The following is a 24365-nucleotide window of genomic DNA, read 5'->3' as shown; positions in this document are numbered from 1 at the left end:
GTAGCTATCTCCTCTGTCCCATTTGGTATTTTGACAAACACTGCCTTGGGGATTTTTTTTTAATTTAAGAGAAAAACTGTAAATAAAAAGGAGGCCTAGGCAATGCCCATCCGGCCGTCTGTAGCACATTCTAATAACCATCTTATTCTATAATAGCGGTGGCCCCGCAATTGTTCACATAGATCTTGACTTAAATCTGTGTATACTGTAAATAATCAGTGTAATTACTTCTTTTACTTTTCTAACATATCTATTTTATATAAGTATAGGAATGTTGTTTATGAAGTAACAGACGTCTTGCAGAAATCTTTTTTCTTCTAGCCTTAAGAGCTCTGTAACTGATTTTGGGTAATTCTTTTTGCTGTTCTCAGACAAGATGTACATCATTGTTGCCCTTTGGTCCTCGTACTGTTTACAGTCCCAGAAGATATGTTCCTCCATTTGCAGCCCGTGCACACAATGTTAAATCTGTTTAGGCTTGCTTTAACACTGGTGTGTCCTGCTCTCATATGGTTTATTGACATGAAGGCACAGCGGTTCATTTTTATCTGTCGGAACCATGGAGACAAGGCTTTCCTGTAGTACCTTTCAAAGTAGCCTTCTCCTCTGTCCTGTTTGGTGTTTTGACAAAAACTGTGAAGTTCTTCTTAGCCTTTCATTTTCCACTGTGTTTTAAGATCTGCTACTGGTAATAGCAATTGACTATCTCTGCCTTCTTTGATTGCTTGCTTTGTCTCAAACTCTCATTAATTTCAACTCCACAGTGCCCCAGGATCCAGTAAAATTTGATTTTTTTTTCTTCACGATTCCAGTCTGTTTCATCCTTTAGCATGTGTGTGATGTGCGATGTGTTGCTTATTATAGTGGGGTTACTAATGCTTTTTAACACGCTTGCAGAGTCCGAGAAAATCATGAAGTTTTGCTCGGTTTCTATTTTTTCAATGATATCTAGTGTTTCGGCAATTGCTAATGCTTCCGCCGTGAATATTGATGCTATCTTAGATATCCCAAATTTCATGTTATGACCACCTTTTATATCTATCGATGCGAATCCTACAAATGGTTTGTCCTCCATTTTTGAGCCGTCCATGGTGAAACATCTGCTGGTTCTCATTCCTTCTTGGAAAATCTTGTTGAATTCCTTGTTGTGATCTTCTGCTTCCTTTATTTGTCTTCACTCATCGAAAGATGCCCTGGCCTCATAGAAGAGGCTTCCATACGTGTAGTCGAAGGCCAGGGGACAGTTCCATGATTGGATTAAATGACTGAGAGGGGTTACCTCTTTGTAATATTCCCTGGTAAGTGGTTGTTCATTTTCTCCTCTCCCTGGATTGTCAAGTAGAGCTGATAATTCTTCCAGCAGCTGGATCATCGGATAGTTGGTTGACGTATAACACCCGGACACACAGTTCCTTCCCAACTGTTTGAATCTACTAAAAATTAAGATTTCTTTGGCTTCTTCTAGCATTACATTGGTCGGGGTGCTACTCCTGTAGCCCCTCCATGTATTGCCCTATATTGTATCTTCTCAAGCATCTGTGCTTGTTTCTTAAGTTTATGGAACAAAAATGCTCCATATTCCATTCTCAACCTTATAAGTGCCTTGCAGAGTCTCATTAAAATTACAGGGTCTGCTCCCCACCGAGTGTGCTTCACACAATTCGCGATTTTAATCGGATTTTCGCATTTCATAACTATTGCGTGTACTTCGTCCTCCCAGTCTGGATTAGATTTTAAGTGCAGACCTAAAAATTTTATTGATTTGACTGAAAAAACCTTTTCCCCTTGTACCGTGATCTCCCACTCTCAATCAGTTGTCCCTTCTTCATCGAAGATACACAGTTGACATTTCCTTGGTGCTATTTCCAAGCCACTTTCCTTTAAATAAAATTCAATGTTTTGCGCTAAAATTGGCACTAACTTCGCCGACAAGCGATGGTCGCTAGGTCGATATAATAAGCTTGTGGACTAAACCATAGGGGTTTGTGTATGTGGTAAAATTTTTTGGCTGTGTTCTTCCTATCGTTTCACATATTTTCTGATATGTACGTAGTTTAATGTCTCTTTAATGCCGTCCGCAGATTAAATGAAGACAGTCAAACAGTCTGCAGCTAGGATTTATTTAAAACTGAATATTTTCAATTTACCTAATCCTTCCATCCGCACTATGACTCTGGTATCGACTCGGCCTCTAACAGAAATGAGTACCAGGAAGACCAGGAACGACCAGGAATATTGTTGGAATATTCTTGGGGACAAAGGGCGGCCGGCGCGTAGGGCTGGCAACCTTACCGCCATCTATGAACCTATTGTCTAGAAAATGTGGGAACCTCGACATCTCACAACCCTATGTGCCTCCAAGGCCTGTTATAGGGATACCTTTACTTTACGTTTTATCGTTTCTGCTTCCCTTTCTGGAGATAAAAAACAAACATACATGTCGAATTGGAGAGTTCAATAGTTATGTGCCTAATGGTCCCACTTCTCGCCAGACTTGAGGAGTGGCTGATGTCTGTTGCATGCATTGGAGTTATTACGAGTGACATAGGAAGCTACAAGGCCGACGCTGAATTTAACGGCTAACGGCAATTATTAAGGTCATCTGCTGCAATTATAAATGCTGAGTCCACATGAAAATGTGTCCCTGAGCATAAATACCAACACTCTTGAGGCGTATAGCGGGCGTGGGACAGAATATCGTCGCATTCTGAACATTGTCACTAAATGAAAGTGAGTTTCGGCCTAACGTTCCGGCCACTGTATTGCCAATGATATCAGATAGGGAAGTGTGTGGGATCCAGTCCCTGTACTCTTTTTGTGGTGATGGAAAGGACGTTCCAGAAGCTCCTGCCGAGAATTAAACTCCAGTCGTCTATCACAAAGCCAGACACATTCTGGTTAAGCTGACCATTAACTGCTAACTCCATGGGGCCAAGCCCTTGATAAGCTAATAGTTGCTCAGTTAGACAGATTCCCAGCACTTTATGAAACCCGAATGTCCATTACCGAATTTACAAGGGCCTGCCATTTGTCAGTGTCCTGAGTCAGATGAATTCAGTGTGCACCCTCCCACATCCTGTTTCTTTAAAAGTCATTTTATTATTATCCTTCCACTTACGCTTAGGTCTTCCATGTGGCGTCTTTCTCTTAGGCTTCCTACGAGAATTTTATTTGTATTTCTTTACTCGCGAGTGCATGCCACATGTTCCGCCCATATTTCCTTCCGTGATTTGATATTCGTAATAATGTTTGACAAGGAGTATTCACAAATTATGAACTTTCTATTACGCAGTTTTCTCCAGCCTCCTTTTACTACCTCGTTCCTCCTCCTCCTCCTCCTCCTCCTCCTCGTCGTCGTCGTCATAGCCTTCCTTAGAAGATTCTGCCAGACTTTGTCTCTTTCGTCGTTAGACCATCTGGTTTCCACTTCTTTGGATTTTGGAACAGATTTTTTTTTAGAGAGCAAGATCTTCAGCCTTGCGTCCAACCCCGAACCTGGAGGACCAGGTTTCTGTATTTATGTCCCCCAGTGACAAGGTGGCCCAATTATACCTTCAGGCACCAGGTTCCATTTTCGTCGCCTTCTACGACACGCAGGTGTACGGTGGGGGTATTCTAACCCGCCTCTACACCGGACTCCCTCGCTCTTACGTCCCAATAAACTGCAGAGAATCCTGTTGCCAAGCACCCCCAGTCTATGATCTTCCTCTTATATGATAGGCCAAGTTTCATACCCATACAAAACAGCTTGCAGTGTTGAAGTTCTTCTGTTCTGATCTTTACGTTTTTAGAAATCTGGCGTTAAGATGAAGTATTTTATACTGAATTGTAGCGAACATTATCCGATTTACTTTCTTAGCTTCTTCTTGAATGCGAATTTCATTTGTTTTCCCCAGACCAGAGGCTGGTGTCTCCTATTGAGTTTCAGTACATCACGGTTTTCTTGGATGTTCAAACCGGCGTATTCTAATACAAAATTAAAAAGAAATGGCATTAAAAGCCTCTCCCTGTTTCAGACCATTCTGAGTAGGAAACGTAAATAAGTAAAAGTAAAGGTCTCCCTGTAACAGGCCGTGGAAGCCCGTAGGGTTGTGAGATATTGAGGTTCCCACACTCTCTAGACAATCGGCTCATAGATGGCGGCAAGGCTGTCAGCCCTACGCACCGGCCGCCCTGTACCCCCCAAAATATCCCAAGAACATTCCTGGTACTCATTTCTGTTAGAGGCTGAGTCGACCCCAGGACCATAATGAGGCCGGAAGGATTAGGTCAATTACAAAAAATCCAACGACCTCATCGGGACTTGAACCCGCGACCTTCCGGCTTGTAGCATAGTGCCTCAACCAACTACGCTACCGCGTGCCCCTGTGAGTAGGAAACGCATCAGACATATTTGAAGGGGGACAGACTTTACAATGGTTTCATTTAAATACGTCTTAATTAGCTGACTAATCTTAGAGTATGCCAAACTGTTTTTCTCCACTATCTGACGAATGGAGAAAATATCAGAACCGGTGGCCTGCTCATTGTGTGGGAGAAAGGAAATGCACAGAAAAGTATCACGAAAATTCAATCTCGCAAAATCGCCAGGAGAGCCACCACTTATGCAGCTTAATGTAACTGGTCGATTTCCTTCCGTTCTGTGTCATGTATAGGCCTACAAGCGATATACACTGTACAGTACATTGAGCTGGAGGAGGAACTAGGCCTTACATGGTAAAGGATGCATTTCTTCTGTAACTGGTTGTATGATATTACCGAACATTTAGGACTTAGGGAAGAACATAAATTGAAGGAACTGGACGAATTACTATGGAAGATGCTTGGACGCAAGAGAGAGAGAGAGAGAAGCAACAGAAATGGAAATGATAAGGGACTTAATACTTCGTGCTCACTACCAAATTATACGTTGCTAGGGCCAGAAATCAAGTAGAATAGACCTCGATAGAACCTTGAAATAGGCCACAACCGCTTCCTTCCACATCATTGCCAATTCGCCATCCATTGATCCCACCATTCGAACTGCAAGCGTCGTTAAATAAGCAGTACGTAAGTAGGACTGGATGGACGCGACATGTAGCATGTACGGGGGAGGTAGAAATTCATGCAGATGACATCCCAAGTCTATGAGATCACTGCCGGGAAATAGGCACTGATGGAAGGATGATATTAAAATGGATCTTAAAGAAATAGGATATGTAGACTGGATTAATCTGGCTCAGGTTAGGGTCGAGTGGCAGGCTCGTCTGAACACGGCAATGAACTTTCGAGTCTACATCCTCCCTTTTCAATGATAAATTTTAAAATTTTCTCCATCTACACCACAGTTTCTCTTCTTCAAGCGTTCTTCAGTTTTCCCGAGTAAAATTTTGAGGTACACATATTTCGAATCTCTCCTATGAATGCTACATGTTCTTCCGCCCTCTTCGGTCGAAATGTTCCCTCAGTACGCTCTGTTCAAACCTCATAGGTGAAATTGTAGTTTTATATTAAATAGTGTACCCGCCCACCAAGCTAATATCTGACTGAAATACAGCCCGAGATCTTCTTTAAGAGTAACATGAAGTTCACAAATAGAAACAGATCGAAACATGGATCTGCATGAAGGTGGGGGGTGCTTCGGCATGTGTTACCTCAAAGCAGAATGTAGTAATAAACAGTATAATATTTCACTCGAAACTCATGGGACAAATTTTATTAGGTTACTCTGCAGTTGAACTAGTGCAAGATCCGGTTGAAGGAACCAGAAATATGAGAAAAATGCTCAAATCTTGGCTCAGAGGAAGTCGATCTCACGTCCATTCAAAGCCGTGCGAATGAACTTGTAAACCCCCTTGTTTAACCGGCAGTCAGTCGTATATAAAAATTTAGCCCTAGAGTGAGTTAAGTGATGTGCTTAAACCAGGCGTAATTCTGGCTTTGTGAACCTTCATGAGTATATCTTAGACGAAAGGGATCAATCAGAAATTGACAGACGCGTTTTAATTCTAAAACCCCGTATCGCGAACAGGATATTTGCACTTGCAGAAGTCAGTGATGTCCGCATTGCCTTTACTCTCTTGAGACTTGACAGAGCCAGGTCACGACAGTCGAGACAAACTTATAGAACTAACATCAACTTTCTGAAAATATTATATGGTTTAAAAAAAGTAAAGTTATCCCTGTGCTTAATTCATCAAGCGTCACGCTATGAGGACGTGTGAGGAAGTGCAAGTATAGCTTCACCATTCTTGACCTTGGCACTAGGTGCAGGTGAATGGTCAGTTTCACGCCCTGGCCGCTTTACTCCCTGGGAAAGTGCTTACGGTACCCATTGGTTAGGAGGTTGGGTGGTCCGCATAGTCGTTATGGACGCTGTGGACTCTCCTACTGAGAACCGAACCCCAGCCATCCAGCCCGTAGCCCATCGCTATACCGATTCACGTTATTTATAGTTCACTTTTCAAATACTGTGATTCAAGAAATTCTTCAGACTTACTGTCTAATACGTCGACCTGACTAATACATATACCTCCGTCAGATTCGACTATTATTCGCAATATTACATATAAGTAAAATTAGAGTTATTTTTTTTCAGTTTCCCACAAATTCTACTGATTTTCACCAATCCCGTTAAGAGCGACGACTCTGGTCAGCCTATTCGAACTCCATCTCTGTTGGCTGCTTCATTAATTTAATCCAAACCAGTTACCATAAATCGACGACTAAAAGAAAGAGGAAGAAGATAAAACGTCTGGTACAATGGTTTTATTTCTTCTGTTTCCATTTCCTTTCACCTTTATTCCTTAAGTTAACAAATTTTGAGCTCAAATTTCTACTGTAGTCTTTTAGGATATATGTATTCCATTGTCATAATTGTCAAGATCTCCCTCTGTCTCAGGAGATGGCGAACGCTCTAGAAAAAGTCTCGCTTGACCACTGAGAGCCGTGTTGATGGGAACGTGAGACTCTGCACTACTGGTTTCCAAACTTTCCCAGTTTGAGCTTCCCTTGATGTGAAAAGCAACATTCCCCCAGTCTCTAAAAAGTCATTTACAGTTCGATTTAATCATCAAAGAATGTAGTTCCTGATGATCCTTAAATTATACCTACGAAGCAGCAGGCCTACTTTTGCGCTATATTGTATTTGTAATTTAACGTGGCCTTCTATTGTTAATTTATATGTATTATAAACAGAAAATCAGCACTTTCGGCATTAAATTTCACGCTTCGTCAGAGGAACATGTTTGCTACTTTCGGGAATGTTGCTATAGACAAAGTCGTTGAAGAAGTCCAACAATACAGCGGCGGTAATCCCTATTGTAGTATGTAGATCCGTTGCTGGGCAACGACCCGCGAGATAAATATACAAGAGCCGTTGCTAAGTGACGGTTTCGCAAAGAAACATGTTCCCACGGAAACGACTGAACTACAAAAATTACGAACGATATTTTGTGTGTGGCCCGTGGCGAGATATTATGGTCGGGACAAGATGGGAGCTGCAATGAATCAGTGAGTGAAGAGAAGAGCGGAAGGTTGGTGTGAGATGGCTGCCAGCCAGGGAGTTAGATTGTTGGAGCAATGAGTAAGTCGTGGTATATTCGCCAGCCGGTAAGGACGTAGGCAGAGGACATTGTTAGGATGCGTTATCAGGATACGACTAAGGAAGACGTAGAACACTTTATGTATACTGCAGTTTTAATGATCTTCAGAGTGTGTAAACCAGTGAGGCTGTTATAGTTACTTATAATTACGAGTTGTGTGTATAAATGGTCAGTGAATCCAATTACCAAACGAATCCCGTCTATAATCACTTAATCATGTGACAATATTGTACTCTTCCGGAGTATGACGCCATGTGGTACTCTGATATGTGGGTACCAATATTTCATAAGAAAACACTGCTTCTATCTTCAGGGCTGAAGTATCCTACCAGACAATTACGCGGTATCATCGAGACGACCAAAATGTGGATACTGAAGTAGATTGTTGTAGATACTATGAAGATACGAGCTGTGGAGGCAGTCACGTGGTTCAGGGCGGTGACGCTGAGGCACAGGGATGAGCCGACGGCTTCCATAACAACATTGAGCGTTTAGGTTGTCTGCACTAGGACGAACCTTACCGTAATTATATACAAAACAAAAAACAAACAAACTCCATGATTTTAGTCCGCAAGCAAAGTATACCGACTGAGCGACCGCCGCTTGTCGGCGAAATTTAATGCCAACTTTATGGATAGAGGATGTCGCGGGGTCAGCGCAACGAATCCCCACAGCCGTTAATTTCGGTTTTCTAGACCGGAGGCGCTATTTCCTTCAAATAGATCTTCAATTATCACGAGGCTGAGTGGACCCCGTTCCAGACCCACTACTTCTCAGAAAAGATCTGGTAGCGCCGGGAATCGAATTCGGATCTCTGGATCTGTAACCAAGAACGCTGAGCACTAGACCACAGAGGCGGTTGTAGTTATATATAGTGTAACAAAAACCGCTGGAAATTTTAGGATGTCGGTCCTCTTTTCCACTTCGGCCCCAAGCCCGACAAACACATTCTGAAGGACTTTGTGTTTATGATCCGTGGCCAGGTTCCGTTGGCTGGCTCCCTGACAAGTCATGTGTGTCTGTGCAGGCCGTGTAGTGGCATCTGACGACCGCTGCGAACACTTGGCATTCCGACCACGTGCAGTTCACACGGTGTGATCCTCACTGATCCCGTACCTCGCTCCTTATGTACAAATATGCATGACTAGACCCGTGATTTCTGCCGCGCTTTATGGCTTCAAACTGATAGGAAGATGAATGTTTCCTTCTGATAGAATTATGTTCAAGAGCAAGAATTCCACAATGAAAATCATTTGTGGACGTTGGGAACGATTTTTATGTCCTTAATTCGTTTTCCAATTCTCCCGCTCCACCTACTGCGAAACTTAACTAGATACACTACTGTCCCAAACAGTTCAGTAATGCTGTTGTAGATATCTACTCGCACCATTGATTTATAACTAGCGCTACTGAGCAGAATCATTCTTGGTAACTAGGGCTCAGCTAGTCAATAAACTCTCCGCATCATCCCTTTTTTTTTTTTCCTTGGCAATACAGCCCCAGTGGGCCTAGGCCTACCTCCATGAACTTCTCCGTTCACTTCGGTTTTTCTCGATCTTACATATTCGGTAGGACTCCTTGGGCGGGTGATCAGCTCGTCGCAAGGCCTCTACCTGTACACAAACACAGAAAAACGCACACACACAAACTAAACATCCATGCCCTTAGTGGGATTGAAACCCACGATCCCGGCTTCCGAGCGAGCGGAGACTGTACATGCCCTCCGCCGCTTCTAGAACCCTATTATTCACTACTACTTTTCATAGGAGCCTGACAATGGTCCCCCCTTCCTGAGAAAATTAATTTTATTAAGTCTTATAGACTGGACTTTTGAGCGAAGCGAGGAATCGCTCGTAGAACAAGAGCGAACATTTTCCGAAAGAACGTAATCTATGCTTGAGCATTTCATTAGCCCCAGACACTCGTGTGTTCGCCCCATATTTCAGTTAATATTATATAGCACTAATATAGAGATTTTCATGAAATACTATATGAACAAATTGCCTTTGAAGGCAGTCACATTTGGTACTGTTCTACACTCTGTATAACGGTGTCAGTGTAGTTGCCATGCGGAATTGTGAGGTGCCGACAGGCCTGCCACTCTTCAGTGTAATCTGTATCTCACTTACCATTATGAAAAGTGTGCAGCCTTTCTATTCATAATCTGTGAGTGTCTTCGCATCTGCCTACACGTATATACAGCCCTCTGTTGGACCTTGACCGCTTTTTCAGTTCTTGATTTTTTACACTGTCAGTAGGACTCCTTGGACGGGAGATCAGCCCGTCGCAAGGCCGCTACCTACGCACAGAACAACAGACACAGAATAAACGAACATAAACGGCCATGCCTCAAGTGAGATTCGAACCCACGATCCCAGTGTTTGAGCGGACGACGACAGTTCATGCCTTAGACCGCGCGGCCACTGTGATCGGCATTTTCTGACCCTATTCAACATAATATTGCTCCTGTAACGTAAACAGCGTCGTTAAGTAATATACGAGTTAGTATGAATGTTGTAAATTAGGTTCTGTGATACGAAGATAATGCGTTGTTCTCTGCTTGTCCAGGGCAGGGCAGGGCCAGTGTATGTCTGCGGGGGTATGGGTGTCTGAGGTTAAGGTCACATGATCGTACACCGAAGCCGCGAATTCGAATCTTCAGTCGCAGCGTTTGCTACTCCGCAGTGCTCTCTGCCAGGGCGAAATGGAACTTCCGTACCATCAGAGCATAATTAGAAGCCATAGATGTCCCTGTACCTAAGCACAATGTCTTGGACATTGCTAATGGAGATCATACTCCAGTCATTCTTGTCTTCATTACTAGATAGATGTGAATGGTTAGCTTCACGCTCTGGTTGCGTTACTTGCCGTAACGCAACCAGAGCATGTGTTTTGCATTGATGTATTTGAAAACGAGATAAATACACCACGCTATAAAACTCTTCTAGGTTTAGGCTTGATTGGACACCACTGCAAATTTTGGTTATGATTACTCTTGATCTCTTGATGGGTTGTTCTTGCAGTTCCACGGACAACGAATTCACCAGCATTTGACATTTTGTATGTGTGTGACAGGTCATGCATGTTTATGATCCGTGGCGGTTATAGTTTTGGATTCTGTGGTTTGGGACGGTGTAGGGCAGTGTAGGTAGCTTTGGTTGTTTTGTGTGATTGCTTAACTTAGATCTGTAGGAAGTTAATAATTGTAAGTAAATAATGTATGGGTTTGAAAAAAAGTGTTATGTATAACTCTTGTGCTTACGATTGGTAGGATTTATGTTTAGATTTAGGTGCGATTAGAAGAACATGTTACATATCCCAGGAGTTGAGTTTGCTTGTATATATGCTTTTATATATAAAAGTTCTGTGAATGTGAGTTCGAGTTTAGGTTTGAGGTGGCCTAGGAGGTTTTTATAGTCTTTATTTCTTTTTCAACTAGTATTTCCGTGATATTTTATGGGCGAATGTGAACTGCCATTTTCTGTGGCACCCTTTTACATTATTTTGCAATTAATAATTTTCGTATATAATTGACCATTTATTGTAAACCCCTACGACAAAGTGCTAATTACACTGTGGTCATAGCTTTATATTACGTATCCAGCAATCGGGGTTACGTGCGATTAACATACGGAACTTAATGATGCCAAATAAGCCGCATAAGATAGTAGATGCCAAATAAGCCGTATAAGATAGTGTAGCGCTTATGCAATTAGTAGCACATGTTTGTAGGAAGCCTGTTTTATCTGCAGTTTGCGATATGTTCGGGAACTATTAAATGTGGGTGCACATTTTGGATTCTCTCCTGTGAGACCAACACAACACTGAGGTTGTTTCATTCTTTTAAATCTTTTAAACAATTCGTTCATTTATTTTATTTAGCGTTCATAGTTGTTGCAACAGTAACACTTGAACAAGTTACGTCATTAATACATCATTCTTGAAGTTCTTTTGCCCAGGTGCCTAAAGGATTAGAATTTGCCAACAATAGATAATTACTGTTGACATGGTTAAACCTACAATTAAAATATAACATGCTATCAAAAAGAGATAAATAATCAGATACAATACATAAATGCCTACCATACTAGTTTTGTTAACCTTATCAGTTTATCGAGAGAATTTTAAGAGCATTACAATAAATCAGAAGTCCTACATATGACCATGTCAGTCACCGATCACATTAAGATACTGCCATCTGTTATCTATTTCAGTTCTTGAATAAGAGGTTTAGCTATGCTTACTACTGTCCCTCTAAAAGAAACTAATACAATTTATAAACTGGATGATCTAATAAAAATACTTCTAGCTTATGTTTGAAGTCTTTACGTCCATCTGATTTTCTTAATTCCAAAGGCAGTTTATTATAAAATTTAGTACCCATATTGATAACACTTCTCTTAAATGTTGATGTGTTATGATTTGGAACATTACTATCATCTTTCATTCTAATATTACTTACAGAGCTGAGCCCTTCTTGAGGAGCTGCCAAATCTGCAGCTACTCAAGAATTTCCCAGCATTGTATGGAACCTGAAGGTTCATCACTTTGTTAACAAGAGCCCTCCAGAGCCAGACCAGTCCAATCCATACCATCTCATCCTATCTCTCTTAAGATCCATTTTAATATTGTCTACCCACCTGCACCTTGGTCTTCCCAGTGGTCTCTTTCCTTCTGGCTTTCCCTCCAATATCATACATGCATTCCTCTTCTTCCACATTTGTACTACATGCCCCACCCATCTAATTCTCCTTGACTTGATCATTCTAATCATACTTGCAGAAGAGTACAAGTTATGAAGCTCCTCATTATGCAATTTTCTCCAACCTCCTGTCACTTCATCTCACTTCAGTCCAAATATTTTCCTCAAACATCCCCAGTCTCTGTTCCTCCCTTAATGTCAGACACCAAGTTTCACGCCCTTATAGATCCACAGGCAAAATTATAGGTTTGTATGTTCTAATTTTTATGTTTTTGGACAGTAGACGAGAAGACAAAAGGTTCTGGACTGAATGGTAGCAAGCATTACCCGAGTTCAGTCACCTCTTAATTTCCTCCTGAATCAGGTTTTGATTTGTTACTGGCGTTTCCAAATATCTGAACTGTGCCACATTTTCAAAACACCTGTTTCATATCGATATGTCATGATTTTGCCCTGCATTTTGGTGATGAGACAGCGACATATACTTAGTTTTCCCTGTGTTTACTTCTAGACCAACCTCCTTACTTGCATCAGTTAAAGCTTGTGTGTTTTTCTTCATCTCGGCTACCTTGGTTACGGAAACAGCCACCATACGGGCCCCAACAATTTGCCCGGGTTTGAATTCTGTTAGCTCTGAAATGATGCACTAAAAACTGCACAGAACACTGTCTCGACAGCAAATGAAGCTTGCAGCATATTGCGGAGGTTGTACAGGTAGTGGTATTGGGCAGATAAGACAGTGTCACCTACAAACGTCGTTAAAATAAACACTTCAATTCAGGCATGCATTTCACAAGGTGTTTCCATATTTTTGTTCATCCCCTGTACATCAACTCAATGCAGAAAACTAGACAATTCCAACCCACTACCTTCAGAATTGAATGAGTTTTTGTGAGACTTTAGTCCTAGTGGAGATCTGTATTCATACCAATTTTTGTTGCTTTGTGGTCACTAGAATTTAGACTGAAGACAGATGAAGTGGCAGGAGGTTGGAGAAAACTGCATAATGGGTAGCTTCATAACATGTACTCTTCTCCAAGCATAATTAGAATGATCAAGTCAAGGAGGATGAGATGGGCAGGGCATGTAGCACGAATGGGCGAGAGTGGGAATGCATATAGGATATTGGTGGGAAAGCCAGAAGGAAGGAGACCACTGGGAAGACCTAGACATAGGTGGGTGGACAATTTGCAGACCAGCAATTTAAATATTTAAATCACCCTGAGGACTGGCATTTTTAAACCTACTACCCTAACTTGTGCCCTCTTCACTTTAAAAATTAATATAAAATCTCATAATTAATTTTATGAACTAAAATTTTTGGAGAACACTTTCCAATGTTCATAGAAGTGCTTGAGAGTGTGATATTTCTGGTAACATTCCCCTTTGTGAAGTGGCATTACACAGAACTTGCAAATGTAGACAGTCATACTCATTTTTTTGTGAACTGTGCAAACACTTCATTGCCTAGAAGGATGCTTTCCCTTGGAATGTTCACTCTTCACACTTTTCACGAGGATATGTTTATGCATATCACCCAAGAGTCGCCCAGGGGAGTCCACATGAGGCCTGCGTGGGGTGGGAGTTGATGGGCCCGGTCGCACTAAGTCACTGTCTGACTCTGGTTCTGCCGCCACCATCTGGTCTGTAGCCCAGGCCTTTGCCACATTCATCAGAAATGCTTTTATTTCAATTTCAAATCAGGATTTAGATTTTTGTATACCAAAAATGAAATGAAAATGGCACAGTTTATAAGCCACAAGGCAACTTTCTTTGTCCACTTTATTGTTTTCCTAGGAAGAGAATAATAAGCCAAGTATTGATCGGCTCTGTCAGCTCCCTTCATGAACATATTATACTCAGAAATACAAATAGGCCACTTTACTTGTCCATGCCTCCTTTGAACATCAACCGTGCTCGAATTGTGAATTGTGGAAATCATATTCACAACGCGAGTATCCCTACAGGACTGAAGAAGAATATCCCCTTCCTCCTGAATGTAGTTTCACCACGTTTCAGGGATTTAGATTCCTCTTTCAGATCTGGAGGAAGGCCTCTGCTCACCCTAATTGTTCTACAAACACGTACTTTTCTTGAAAGAAGGTATTCTGCAGTTACCACACTGTTATAATAATTGTCTTGATAGACATGGTAATTTTGATCAAGATAGGGTTAAAAAATGGAAACAATAGTTTCTTGTAATTTTTTGCCTTCACCAGAATAAATATCTAAATTTCCAATATAGCCTGAAGTGCTTTCAGTAACTACACAAACAGGTAGGCCATACTTTCTTGTTCTCCAAGAGATCACTTGGTCTTCAACCGCTTTTGTACTTGATCCATATTGCACTACTAACTTACTGCCAGGTACATACAGCATGAAGACGAACAAAGGCATAATCCTTTGGAGTGGGACAGGAAAACAGCGAGGTCATGTTACTGACTACTAAGCAAACATTCAGGAAGTCTTTTAAGCACCAGTTATGCATCTTTGTGGCACCAGAGCAAGGTGTAGTGTGTTGCAACATAACGTGCCTTAAAATCATAATATTATGCAACCGGTCTGCCACGTTTAAAAGCAAAAAGCATAATATTATGCGACCGGTCCACAAAGTGTTGAAATGGATCTTAGAGATGTAGGATGGGATGGTATGGGTAGGATTGATGTGGCTCAGGACAGGGACCAGTGAAGGGCTCTTGTGAACACAGTAATTAAACTTTGGGTTCCATAAAATGCTGGGAAGCTCTTGAGTAGCTGCACAAATGGCAGCTTCTCAAGAAGGGCTCAGATCCTTGAGTGAGTGAGTGAGAGTGAGAGAATTTGGACAGCAGGCATCCAAACATAAGAAAACTAACTTTTGGGTGCAAGTTCCCTTTCCAGCAACCTGTTACCTGTTTCTGCACTTTATGTTTTCAAGGTCTTGAAATTGGGCCTTGTATGACCTAAAATATGATATTTTAATTATTCTAAATAAATACATGTTGTGCATGTAATGATATTTAAAACGGCACACGGTAGCATAGCTGGTTGAGGAACTATGCTACAAGTTGGGGGGTCGTGGGTTCAATTCCCAATGAGATCATTGAATTTTTTCAATTGATTTAATCCTTCCAGCTGTACTATGGCCCTGGGGTCGACTCAGCCTCTAACAGAAATGAGTACCAGAAATCTTTCTGGGAGTAAAGGGTAGCTGGTGCATAAGGCTGACAACTTCGCTGGTATCTGTGAGCCGATTGTCTAAAAAATGTGGGAATCTGTCGCCAAAGTTGAGATCAATCTGCAAATGTTATTCTTCTCTGACACAGCATGGCTTCATTTGCTGAGATGCACAAATATGCAAAATAATTGCTAATGGAGTTCACAGAATCCACATCTAACACACAAAGTCTTGCTCCATCCAGTCAAAGTTGGTGTTCGGTGTGCTCTAAGTTCAAGAAGGATTGTTGACGTGTCTTTTTTAATGAAACAGTTAATTGTAAAAATATCTACATGTAGAGGAACAGCATTTTCAACGCCTCCTGAGTGATCTGTGAATTGTAAGTACCTGATTCTGAATATTATGGGCCAACAGGCTTATTAATTCGAATGCGGCCGACACCTGGCAATGCACTGGTTGCCGTAAAGTGCAGAACCATGAACCAGTCAATAAAGGTAATAAACTCCCTGTAAATTCTTCTGTTGAAAAGGGGCAAGAATTGTGAATTAGGAACAAGGTATTTTTGTACATAAGAGGATAATATATGCTGTTAAGAGGGTACAGGTTGTTAGAGATAGGGTGTCATACATAATGCTAAGAGGTTGCTGGTATGATGTAGTTCTGAATGTTCATGACTCAATGGGATAAAATTGATGAAGTGAAGGACAGCTTCCATGTGGAACTAATTCAATTTTTTTTTTAAATTGAGTGGAGTCCAGCTGGGTCCACTCGGCACAGCGGCCACTGATTGGCTTATTGTACCTGCCCCGGGTGATTATGATGATGGATAATTTGGTGGAATGAAGATTGGCAGGGGAAACTGAAGTACTCAGAGAAAACCCACCCCAGCGCCACTTTGTCCACTACAAATCCCACTTGACCAGACCCGGGATCGAACCCGGCCCGCTATAATGGGAAGCGAGCGACTAACCACTTGAGCTATGGCGCAGCCAAAATTTGTCAGAAGTGGGATTCGAACCCATGCCCACAGAAGTGGACTGTGACCTGAACGCAGTGCCTTAGACCACTCAGTCATCCTGACTACGTTCCATGTGGAACTAGAACATGCATTTGATAAATTCCCAAAATACCTTATGAAAATAACTTTAGGAGATCTCAGTGTCAAAGTAGGTGGGGAGGATATTTTGAAACCAATAACTGTGAGTTAAGTTTACGCGAAATTAATTATGATAATGGAGTTAGAGCAGTAACCTTTGTCACATCCAAAAATAAGGTTATCAAAAGGACAGTGCTCCCAAATTGTAACATTCATAAATTTACTTGGACATCTCCTGATGGAAAGACTCACGACCAGATAGACCACATTTTGGTAGATGAACGGCTCACAGTGTGCATTAGTTTTCTTCTGAATAAGTGGTCAGTGATTTAGTCTATGCTTGCAGTCTGTTGTGATGCAGTGTCATCTGCATTCTGAGTCACATAGCTTACAGCAGCATTTTTATCTGGGGAATGGTAGGTCTTCATTTGGCAGATCTTGTGGTGAAAACCATGCATGGCCAAATTGTAGCTAAATGTTGATCATCATAATATGGCTTTGCCCAGTCTGTGTTAATCACAGCTTCTATGGAGTGTAATACTTTTCTCTCCTTTCACCTTTGTATTTTTAATTTGTTTGGTGTGATGGTGAATAGCAGAAGCAGCTTCTAACAGAGGTTTGCTAGCAGAATTTCTTTCGTGAGGATGTAAGCTAGTGGTGAGGGAGTGTATCTTGGAACTCTCAAGGATGCCTTTTGGTATGTTGCCTTCATGCCTTGTAATGTTAGGCTGTTTTCTCTGAGACGTTCCCATAGAATTTCCAGGGCATACTTGAAGATTGATATTATTGTAACATGTTTTGCTACTGAAGACGCCGTTCAGATTGTTAATTAGTTTATTTAACAACCTACAAGTCGTAACTACAAACGCTTATAACACTGGTACAGGTTTACACACTTTACAAACCCTATACAGTAGTCTCTTCACACTATCTCCATTATAACACACGTTCAGTTCTTCTTCCTGCAACTGCTTCTATGTTTCAACTGTCTTCTATCTGGCTTCACAATCCACACTCACTACAACTGAACTTGGCGACAGCTACATTTTAACTCTCCCTTTATGCATTTCGGTCTCCCTTATAAGCCCTCATTCGGACAGCAGAAAACCCACATCGCTTCACTGTTGCATAAACACTGTGTTTACAGGCATTGCTGGACAACGCTGCTGAGAGTTGTTTATTGCTGCGTAGCAACCAGTGCGCTTCGGCTCGGCTCACTTCGGCTCTACTCGGCACGGCATGGAGAAACACCGCTTTCCTTACTGTTGTGTAACTTGGCAACCAACCGTTTATCAAGGGTCTGTCTTCATGGTAACTCGTTCCACCTCCCATTGCCCAGCAACTGTTAGACATGTCACATTATTTTTTTAATTGAATAGTTTAGTTGCTGTTTGCAGCAAGATGGTTCTTAGGTTCTGAATTTCTGCCAAAGCACGTATCGCAAATGCCACTTTCTCCCTAATGTACATATTGAAGGTCTTGTCACTGGTCTGAAGTGTGATGTCATTTGTAGCACATCACTTTTAACAATCCTTGACTGTAGTTGATTCTGCCTCTGCTTCACCCTGCTTTTCCTGAAGAATATCGTTTCAGTTTTTTTTATGTTCATATGTAGGCTGTTTTCCCCTGCCCACTGGCCATGAACAAGAAGATGTTCCTCCAGCTTTATAATAACTGCTGCCGATTTCTTTGTGTCTACATTCACATACTAATATGTCAGTTCCATGCCACGCTCTGCTTATATAAGGACATAATCAAATATAGCCCATTTTAGATTTACAGTGTTCAAATGACTTATTTATTTCATATAATATTAACTGCTTCTGAACTGTCAAAATTTTTTCCAAATATGTCCGCAGATATGCTGATATCTTGCTACACAAACTTCTTACAGACCCCTCCCATTCTTATGTCTTGTTCATCATTTATTGCAGTTCTTTGTTCGTTCCCATCATTTTCACTGTCACTGTCACTGTCACTAAATGGTTGAGATGTCATGTCCAGATTAGAGTCTGAGTCATCAGCTGCATGATAACTAAGTTCGTTGGTACATAAACAGAAAGGTCATATATTTCACCATAGCTTGGTTCAAACACCATCTCAATAGGGTATTTTGTTCCTCAGCCAGAGGGCAGAGAAATTAAGCTTGCAGTAGAAAGCACAGTGTATGTAAAACTGCAAATATGACATTTAAGTACCTGACATACGGTGTATATGAAATCATGCTGTAGGATGAAGAGCTATTTCTATAAAGTTTTAGCTACTATATTCTGTGATGTGACAAGGTGAGCAGCCATATCCGAAGCAAAGATATATCTGATATAGGATGCATTTTGTTTCAGGTTTCATAGAATTCCCTGAAATTCCTGATGATGATGACTCTTGGTAGTAACTCACAGTACTACTGAAGTGGCTTACAATGTCTGCCTCCAGAGTAAGCGAGGACGACCCAGATAATGGGAACAAACCACATTCTGATACCACTGAGAACACCCTCCAGTTAAGTAAGAAGCGGATTTCTGCGTTAGATGTAGGAGGGCAGCAGCCTAAGGGATTCAACGTTTTTGTTTTGTCACCTAATAAATTGAAAGACATCGGCTTGGTTGTGAAAATGAACAATGGGAGACCCATTATCATGCATGAGAATAAAGATGGCAGTACAGGCAAGGTTGTATCGACTAGTCAGTTGGTGCCATTGTTACAGACTCAGAAAATTAACCTTGAAACAGTGGTTCCAGACCGGATGAATGCAACTGATTCAGGGCTGCATGAGGAAGCGGCGGGAATTTCTGCCAAGTCCCAGTCACAGAGTATGTCTACAGGGCTCAAGAGGAAGAGACTTGAGGAGAATGATGCAAATATGCAGAAGGGACTGTATAAGGTGAGATTGCTTGTGAACACATTCAGACCCATCAGGAAAGTTCTTTGTCCTTTGTGTTGCTCAGACTGTTTTCATTCAATGTCTGAGGATTACAGAGGGTCATTGGTGTCTGTGACATAACCTAAAGGAAAAACTTTGAAGTCCTATGTAATGTTGGAAATTTCCCAGCACACACACACACCTAATGGAAGGAATGTTACAGTGGATGTTCTCAATTTGTAGGTGTGAAAGTGTTGCTTCTCATACCAAACTCTGCATACAGCATGGTGTTAGGGGATATAAGTATGTAAGGAAGTCAAAAGTTATCCGCACTCTTGTTTTTTCCAATTTATATACACAAAAGTAAGGGTTGAACAAATACATCATTTTTCTACATAGTCTCCTTTTTTCGATGCACTTGGTCCAGCGATCCACAAGCTTGCGTATTCCCTCCAAAAAGAAGGTTTTTGGTTGGTCGCACAACCATTTATGCACCGCTTCTCGCACTTCTTTGTCCGTAGAAAATCAAAAACCTCGTAAAGCATCTTTGAGCAGTCCAAAGAGATGATAGTCGGAAGGGGCAAGATCTGGGCTGTAGGCAGGGTGTTCCAGCACCTCAAAACCCAATTGGTTAATGTTTTCAATGGTCTGGCCAACCATGTGTGGGCGTGCATTCGCATGCAACAACAACAACACTTTCTTTGACAATAGGCCTCAGCGTTTGGTGCGAATTTGCTGGCTTCAGATTGTTGGCCAGCAAATCACTATATCTTGCACTGTTGATTGTACACACTTTTTCCAGGTATTCTTCCAGTATAGGCCCTTTTGAGTCCAAAAAAATGGTTAGCATCACCTTTCCTGCAGAAGATTGGGTCTTTAATTTCTTCTTCATTGGCAAGCTTGGGTGTTTCCACGCTATACTCTGGCTTTTGGATTCTGGCTCATAGCGATGGACCCACCGATGAATTTGNTATTTGTCTATACAATAATATTCTGCTATGTGTTTCGTTTAAACATATTTTAATCAGCCTAACTAGTTTCATGGGTACCCAAAACTCTATAAGAATATTGTACAACACATTCCTCCTTTTTTATTGCTAGTGGGGTGAGACTAAGTCCCTTGCACTGCGGCCTCTTCTGGCCTATTGTACCAGCCCCAGATGATATGTGAGGGTGATTGTGAAGCAATTGGTGGAATGAAGATTGGCAAGGGAAACCAAAGTACTAGGAAAAACTTTCCCCTGCGCCACTTTGTCCACCACAAATCCCACTTGACCAGACCCAGGATCAAACCCAGGCCACCACGGTGGGAAGCCAGCGACTAACCACTTGAGTTATGGTGCAACCTTTGTTCCTCCTTGGTGCATGCTGCTAGTGGAGTGGCCATGTTTACACTGTCACAGCATCAAGGAAAATTATGCGATCTAGGTCAAACTTCGATCACGTGACCACAGTAGTACCAACTCTAAGCATGCATGCACAGAAGGCAGTGTGACAAACCTAAAGATGTGTTGTGGCGAAAGTGCGGATAATTTCTGACTTTCCCTCATAGTTTCCCATTTCAGGCAGGTTTCTGTTTAAAATTGGCCGTCAACACTTATACAAGTTGTAAATGTGTCTGGCCTAAACTGTTATCACCAAAAGATTACTTCATTATATGGTGCGTTTCTGCTGCAGTTTTCCCAAGTTTAAAATAAAACTTTATACAGACATGCTGCTCTCTCGCAAAATCGCAAACTCACGGAAACGCAACAATGGAAATACGTTCACCAACAATAAACTCAACCACTCAACTCGACACCGCTTGCCACACTGATTCAAGAAGGGTGTGTGGAGAAACACCTAGTGGTATTTCGGTGTACTCATAACCATTCACGCACAAAATTCAAATTTCGGGAACTTTTGGATTGCACCACGTACTTATTGCCATTGCTTTTCAACGTTACTTAAGAATATGCCATTAAGAAGACCCTAGAAAACCAGATGGGTCTGAAATTAAATGAGATGCATAAGCTGCTGATCTGTGCTGATAGTTTAAATCTGTTGGGAAATAACATAAATATTGTTGTGTTGATTGTTGTCATAATGCCTGTATATATAAAAGTTGAGATAGGCGAATAAATAACAGTGTTATTCAACCCATTTGTAGGCAGTGGGTTGGTTTGAGAGAAATAGGATGGGGTGGTATGGTCTGGATTGATCTGTCTCAGAATAGAGACCAGTGGGGTCTGTTGTGACAGTGAAAAACCATCGGGTTTTGTAAAATGTTGGGGAAACTTTTTGGTAGCTGAGCTACAGGCAGTTTCTCAAGAAAGGCTCAGCTCCATGAAGTTAGTAAGTTTGTTTGTTTGTTTGTTTGTTTGATTATTGTGAGAGGGGATGTCATTTCAGCAACTGAAGAGTGACAGTGCATCAGAAGACTGGAGTACAGGCAGCAGTAGTGGCAAGGATGAAGCAGCCATGTCTGTTGCCACTGTTCCAAATTCAGCGGAGTGGTAAGTATTGTAATCCCATTTATTCCTGTTGGAGCTCCTAGCTCCATTATGAGCTAGGAAATGCGGCTAATGGACAGTCATTTCGTGCCATATCAGAAGTGTGTTTCATGTAAGAACTTCATAGATTTGGCTGCTGTAAGTAATTTGGCTTCATATACTTGTCATTGCAGTAGTGTCAAAATGTGACAGTAAAGTGGTACTTGTTACTTTCATAAAACTATAGCAGGTTTGTAATTATTGTGGGATATCAGTATTCTTCGCATCTCATTCAGTCCAGTGATTGAGACTGGCTCTCTCTAACGGGCCCAACTGAGTAGGTCTATCCTGCCCCATAGTCTCCGAAACGTTGTGGTATTTTGTCTTATATATGTGTGTGTGTATATATATATATATATATACCAGACGATGGATAGAGTCCAAAACAAGCCTAATAGTTCTGTACAGCATACACCATCCACCATCCTTTCAAGTCAAAAAGGATGATAATTAGGAAGCTTGCCATTAGGCAGCACAACTTACCCAACATTGCTAAGATGTCGAGTTGGCATGCTATTTCAGAAAGTCTGAGGTTCTTTGAGCAGGCCATGTACATCAGCTGATGTGTGGTGGTGTGTTGTTGCGATTAGGTGAGGATGCTTATTCCTTGCCCCATTGTTGGCATGCCCAGTGTTTCTTAAACATAAATTGTTTTTTGAATATATGTTGTCTTGTGCTTTTCTGCTTGATGTGAGAAAAAGGATGCAGTAAAGTTATTGCTGTTTAGGTGGCACTCTGAGACACGGCGGCATTTACATCGGTTTTCTGTACATTGGCAGCTTGCACTGGCAGAGATAGGGCACATCAACTGTCCTATGAGGGAGTGCAACTATATCAGTCTGTCAGAAGATGACATGGTCAGGCACTATTTATTTTGTGATGGGGTAAGTTGCCATGGAAATGGAGCAACAGTACAAAGGGATTTAGCATGTGCATTGGTGTGTTGAATGTTAAGGCTGTATCAATCTGAAGCCCAGTAGTTGATACGTTGTCATTATATACAGTGGAACACCCATTTTATATTTCTCAGTTTATGGTTTTTCATTATTTAGTGACCAGTTTCAATGATCAAAGTCAATCTCAGTCTTTTTCTATTTAAGATTATCCTGAACTTAATGTTAAAATTCACTGCTCGCCAGAAACGCCTTAAATGGAGGTTTCACTGTAATGGGCCATTACAAAGTGGCTGAATGTTTGGTTCATTCAACTTCCTGGACTTCCCATGGTGCCTGGTATTCTTCTTATCTTTTGTGGGGAATGTAATTCAGAAACACACTTGGCTTTTATAGATACAGTGAAAGTTACTGATAAACCCAGTAGAATAAAACTTTAGAAAATTATAAAAGGGAAAGATAATCCTTAATGGTCGATAATAAATGTAAACCTGTGTAATATTTTAAGAGAACAAATGGACAGTTACACAACAATTTGAACTACACATGTGTTAACAGTTTTCATGATTTTGCATTCACATTGCCCCCCCCCTTGCAGACACACATGGCATAAGACTCAAAATTATGTTCCTTATGTTCCATTAAATATCCAACATTCAAATATCAGTTTACCCATTGGCTTAGGGTGATGGAACATTCCATAAAACACATAGTGGAATTAGCACTGAATCATGGAACCATTCTGTCTTCTGAGTTAGTACATAATTTTGACTTTTCCTCAGAAATGTTCAGTTTTGGGCTGTCCTGGAATGCCACAGTAATATACTTCTGCATCATTGTGTCAGTGAAATATTATTTTTTCATTATTTGATGATGTTTCCAGAAATAGTCCCAACCCCCGTCTTACACCTGAAAAGCTCAAACCCAATGGGTCATTGTTGTAACCATGGAAATTTGGAGTTCCCTGCAAGCAGGTGCTGTGATAGTACGGTGAGACCACAATGGAATGAGTGTGGCTTGTAATGAGGACTTAATTCTAGTGGCAAAAGCCATTGGCTCCATCAGTTCCTTAACCGTTCAGCGTGGTTTGATGTGTATGTTTCGTCAGGTATTTAAATCGTCTGCGGGGGTTCGACGTCTATGTTTCATCCAGCTGCACGCCTGTGTTATAACGCCCATAATAATTGATGGTTTTGCTGTAGATTGTTAGATTTTTCGCTGGCCTGTTATCAGTAGAACAGAGTATAATAAGCCACGAGTTTAGCTGCGCTAAGTCATCGTTACATATGCCTGTCTTGCAGCAAAGTTCCTGTTGCTCTTGCGAGCGGTTTCCTCGTTCAAGCTGTTATGAATGGCGTGTTTTCTTTGCTATGAAGTTATAAACAGAGAGACGTGATATGTGCTGTGTTTATAATATCATATTGCCCTGAGCTGGCCACACTAACACACTCAATTGGAATTCTTAGAAGAGGGATGTCCAAAAATTTATTCTTGCAAGATCGATTGATTTCGCACAGTACATAGCACCCAGTTCTTAGAAAAA

At 41.4% G+C, this 24365-nt stretch overlaps 1 protein-coding gene across 1 annotated transcript in view; it reads left to right on the top strand.

Moving 5' to 3' along the window:
* Positions 1–10694: 10694 nt before the first annotated feature.
* The window catches only part of LOC111872239, a gene marked incomplete at its 3' end in the record, with an annotated part of 37869 nt that continues 24198 nt past the window's right edge, over positions 10695–24365 (top strand). Inside the window, 4 exon segments of the mRNA XM_033754620.1 lie at positions 10695–10788; positions 18881–19419; positions 21790–21893; positions 22657–22813. Of these exon segments, the coding sequence (XP_033610511.1) occupies positions 18958–19419; positions 21790–21893; positions 22657–22813 (723 nt within the window).

This window comes from Cryptotermes secundus, unplaced genomic scaffold (genome assembly GCF_002891405.2).
Source record: "Cryptotermes secundus unplaced genomic scaffold, Csec_1.0 scaffold860, whole genome shotgun sequence".
Taxonomy (NCBI): Eukaryota; Metazoa; Arthropoda; class Insecta; order Blattodea; family Kalotermitidae; genus Cryptotermes; species Cryptotermes secundus.
This window is presented reverse-complemented; position numbering and strand designations above follow the sequence as displayed.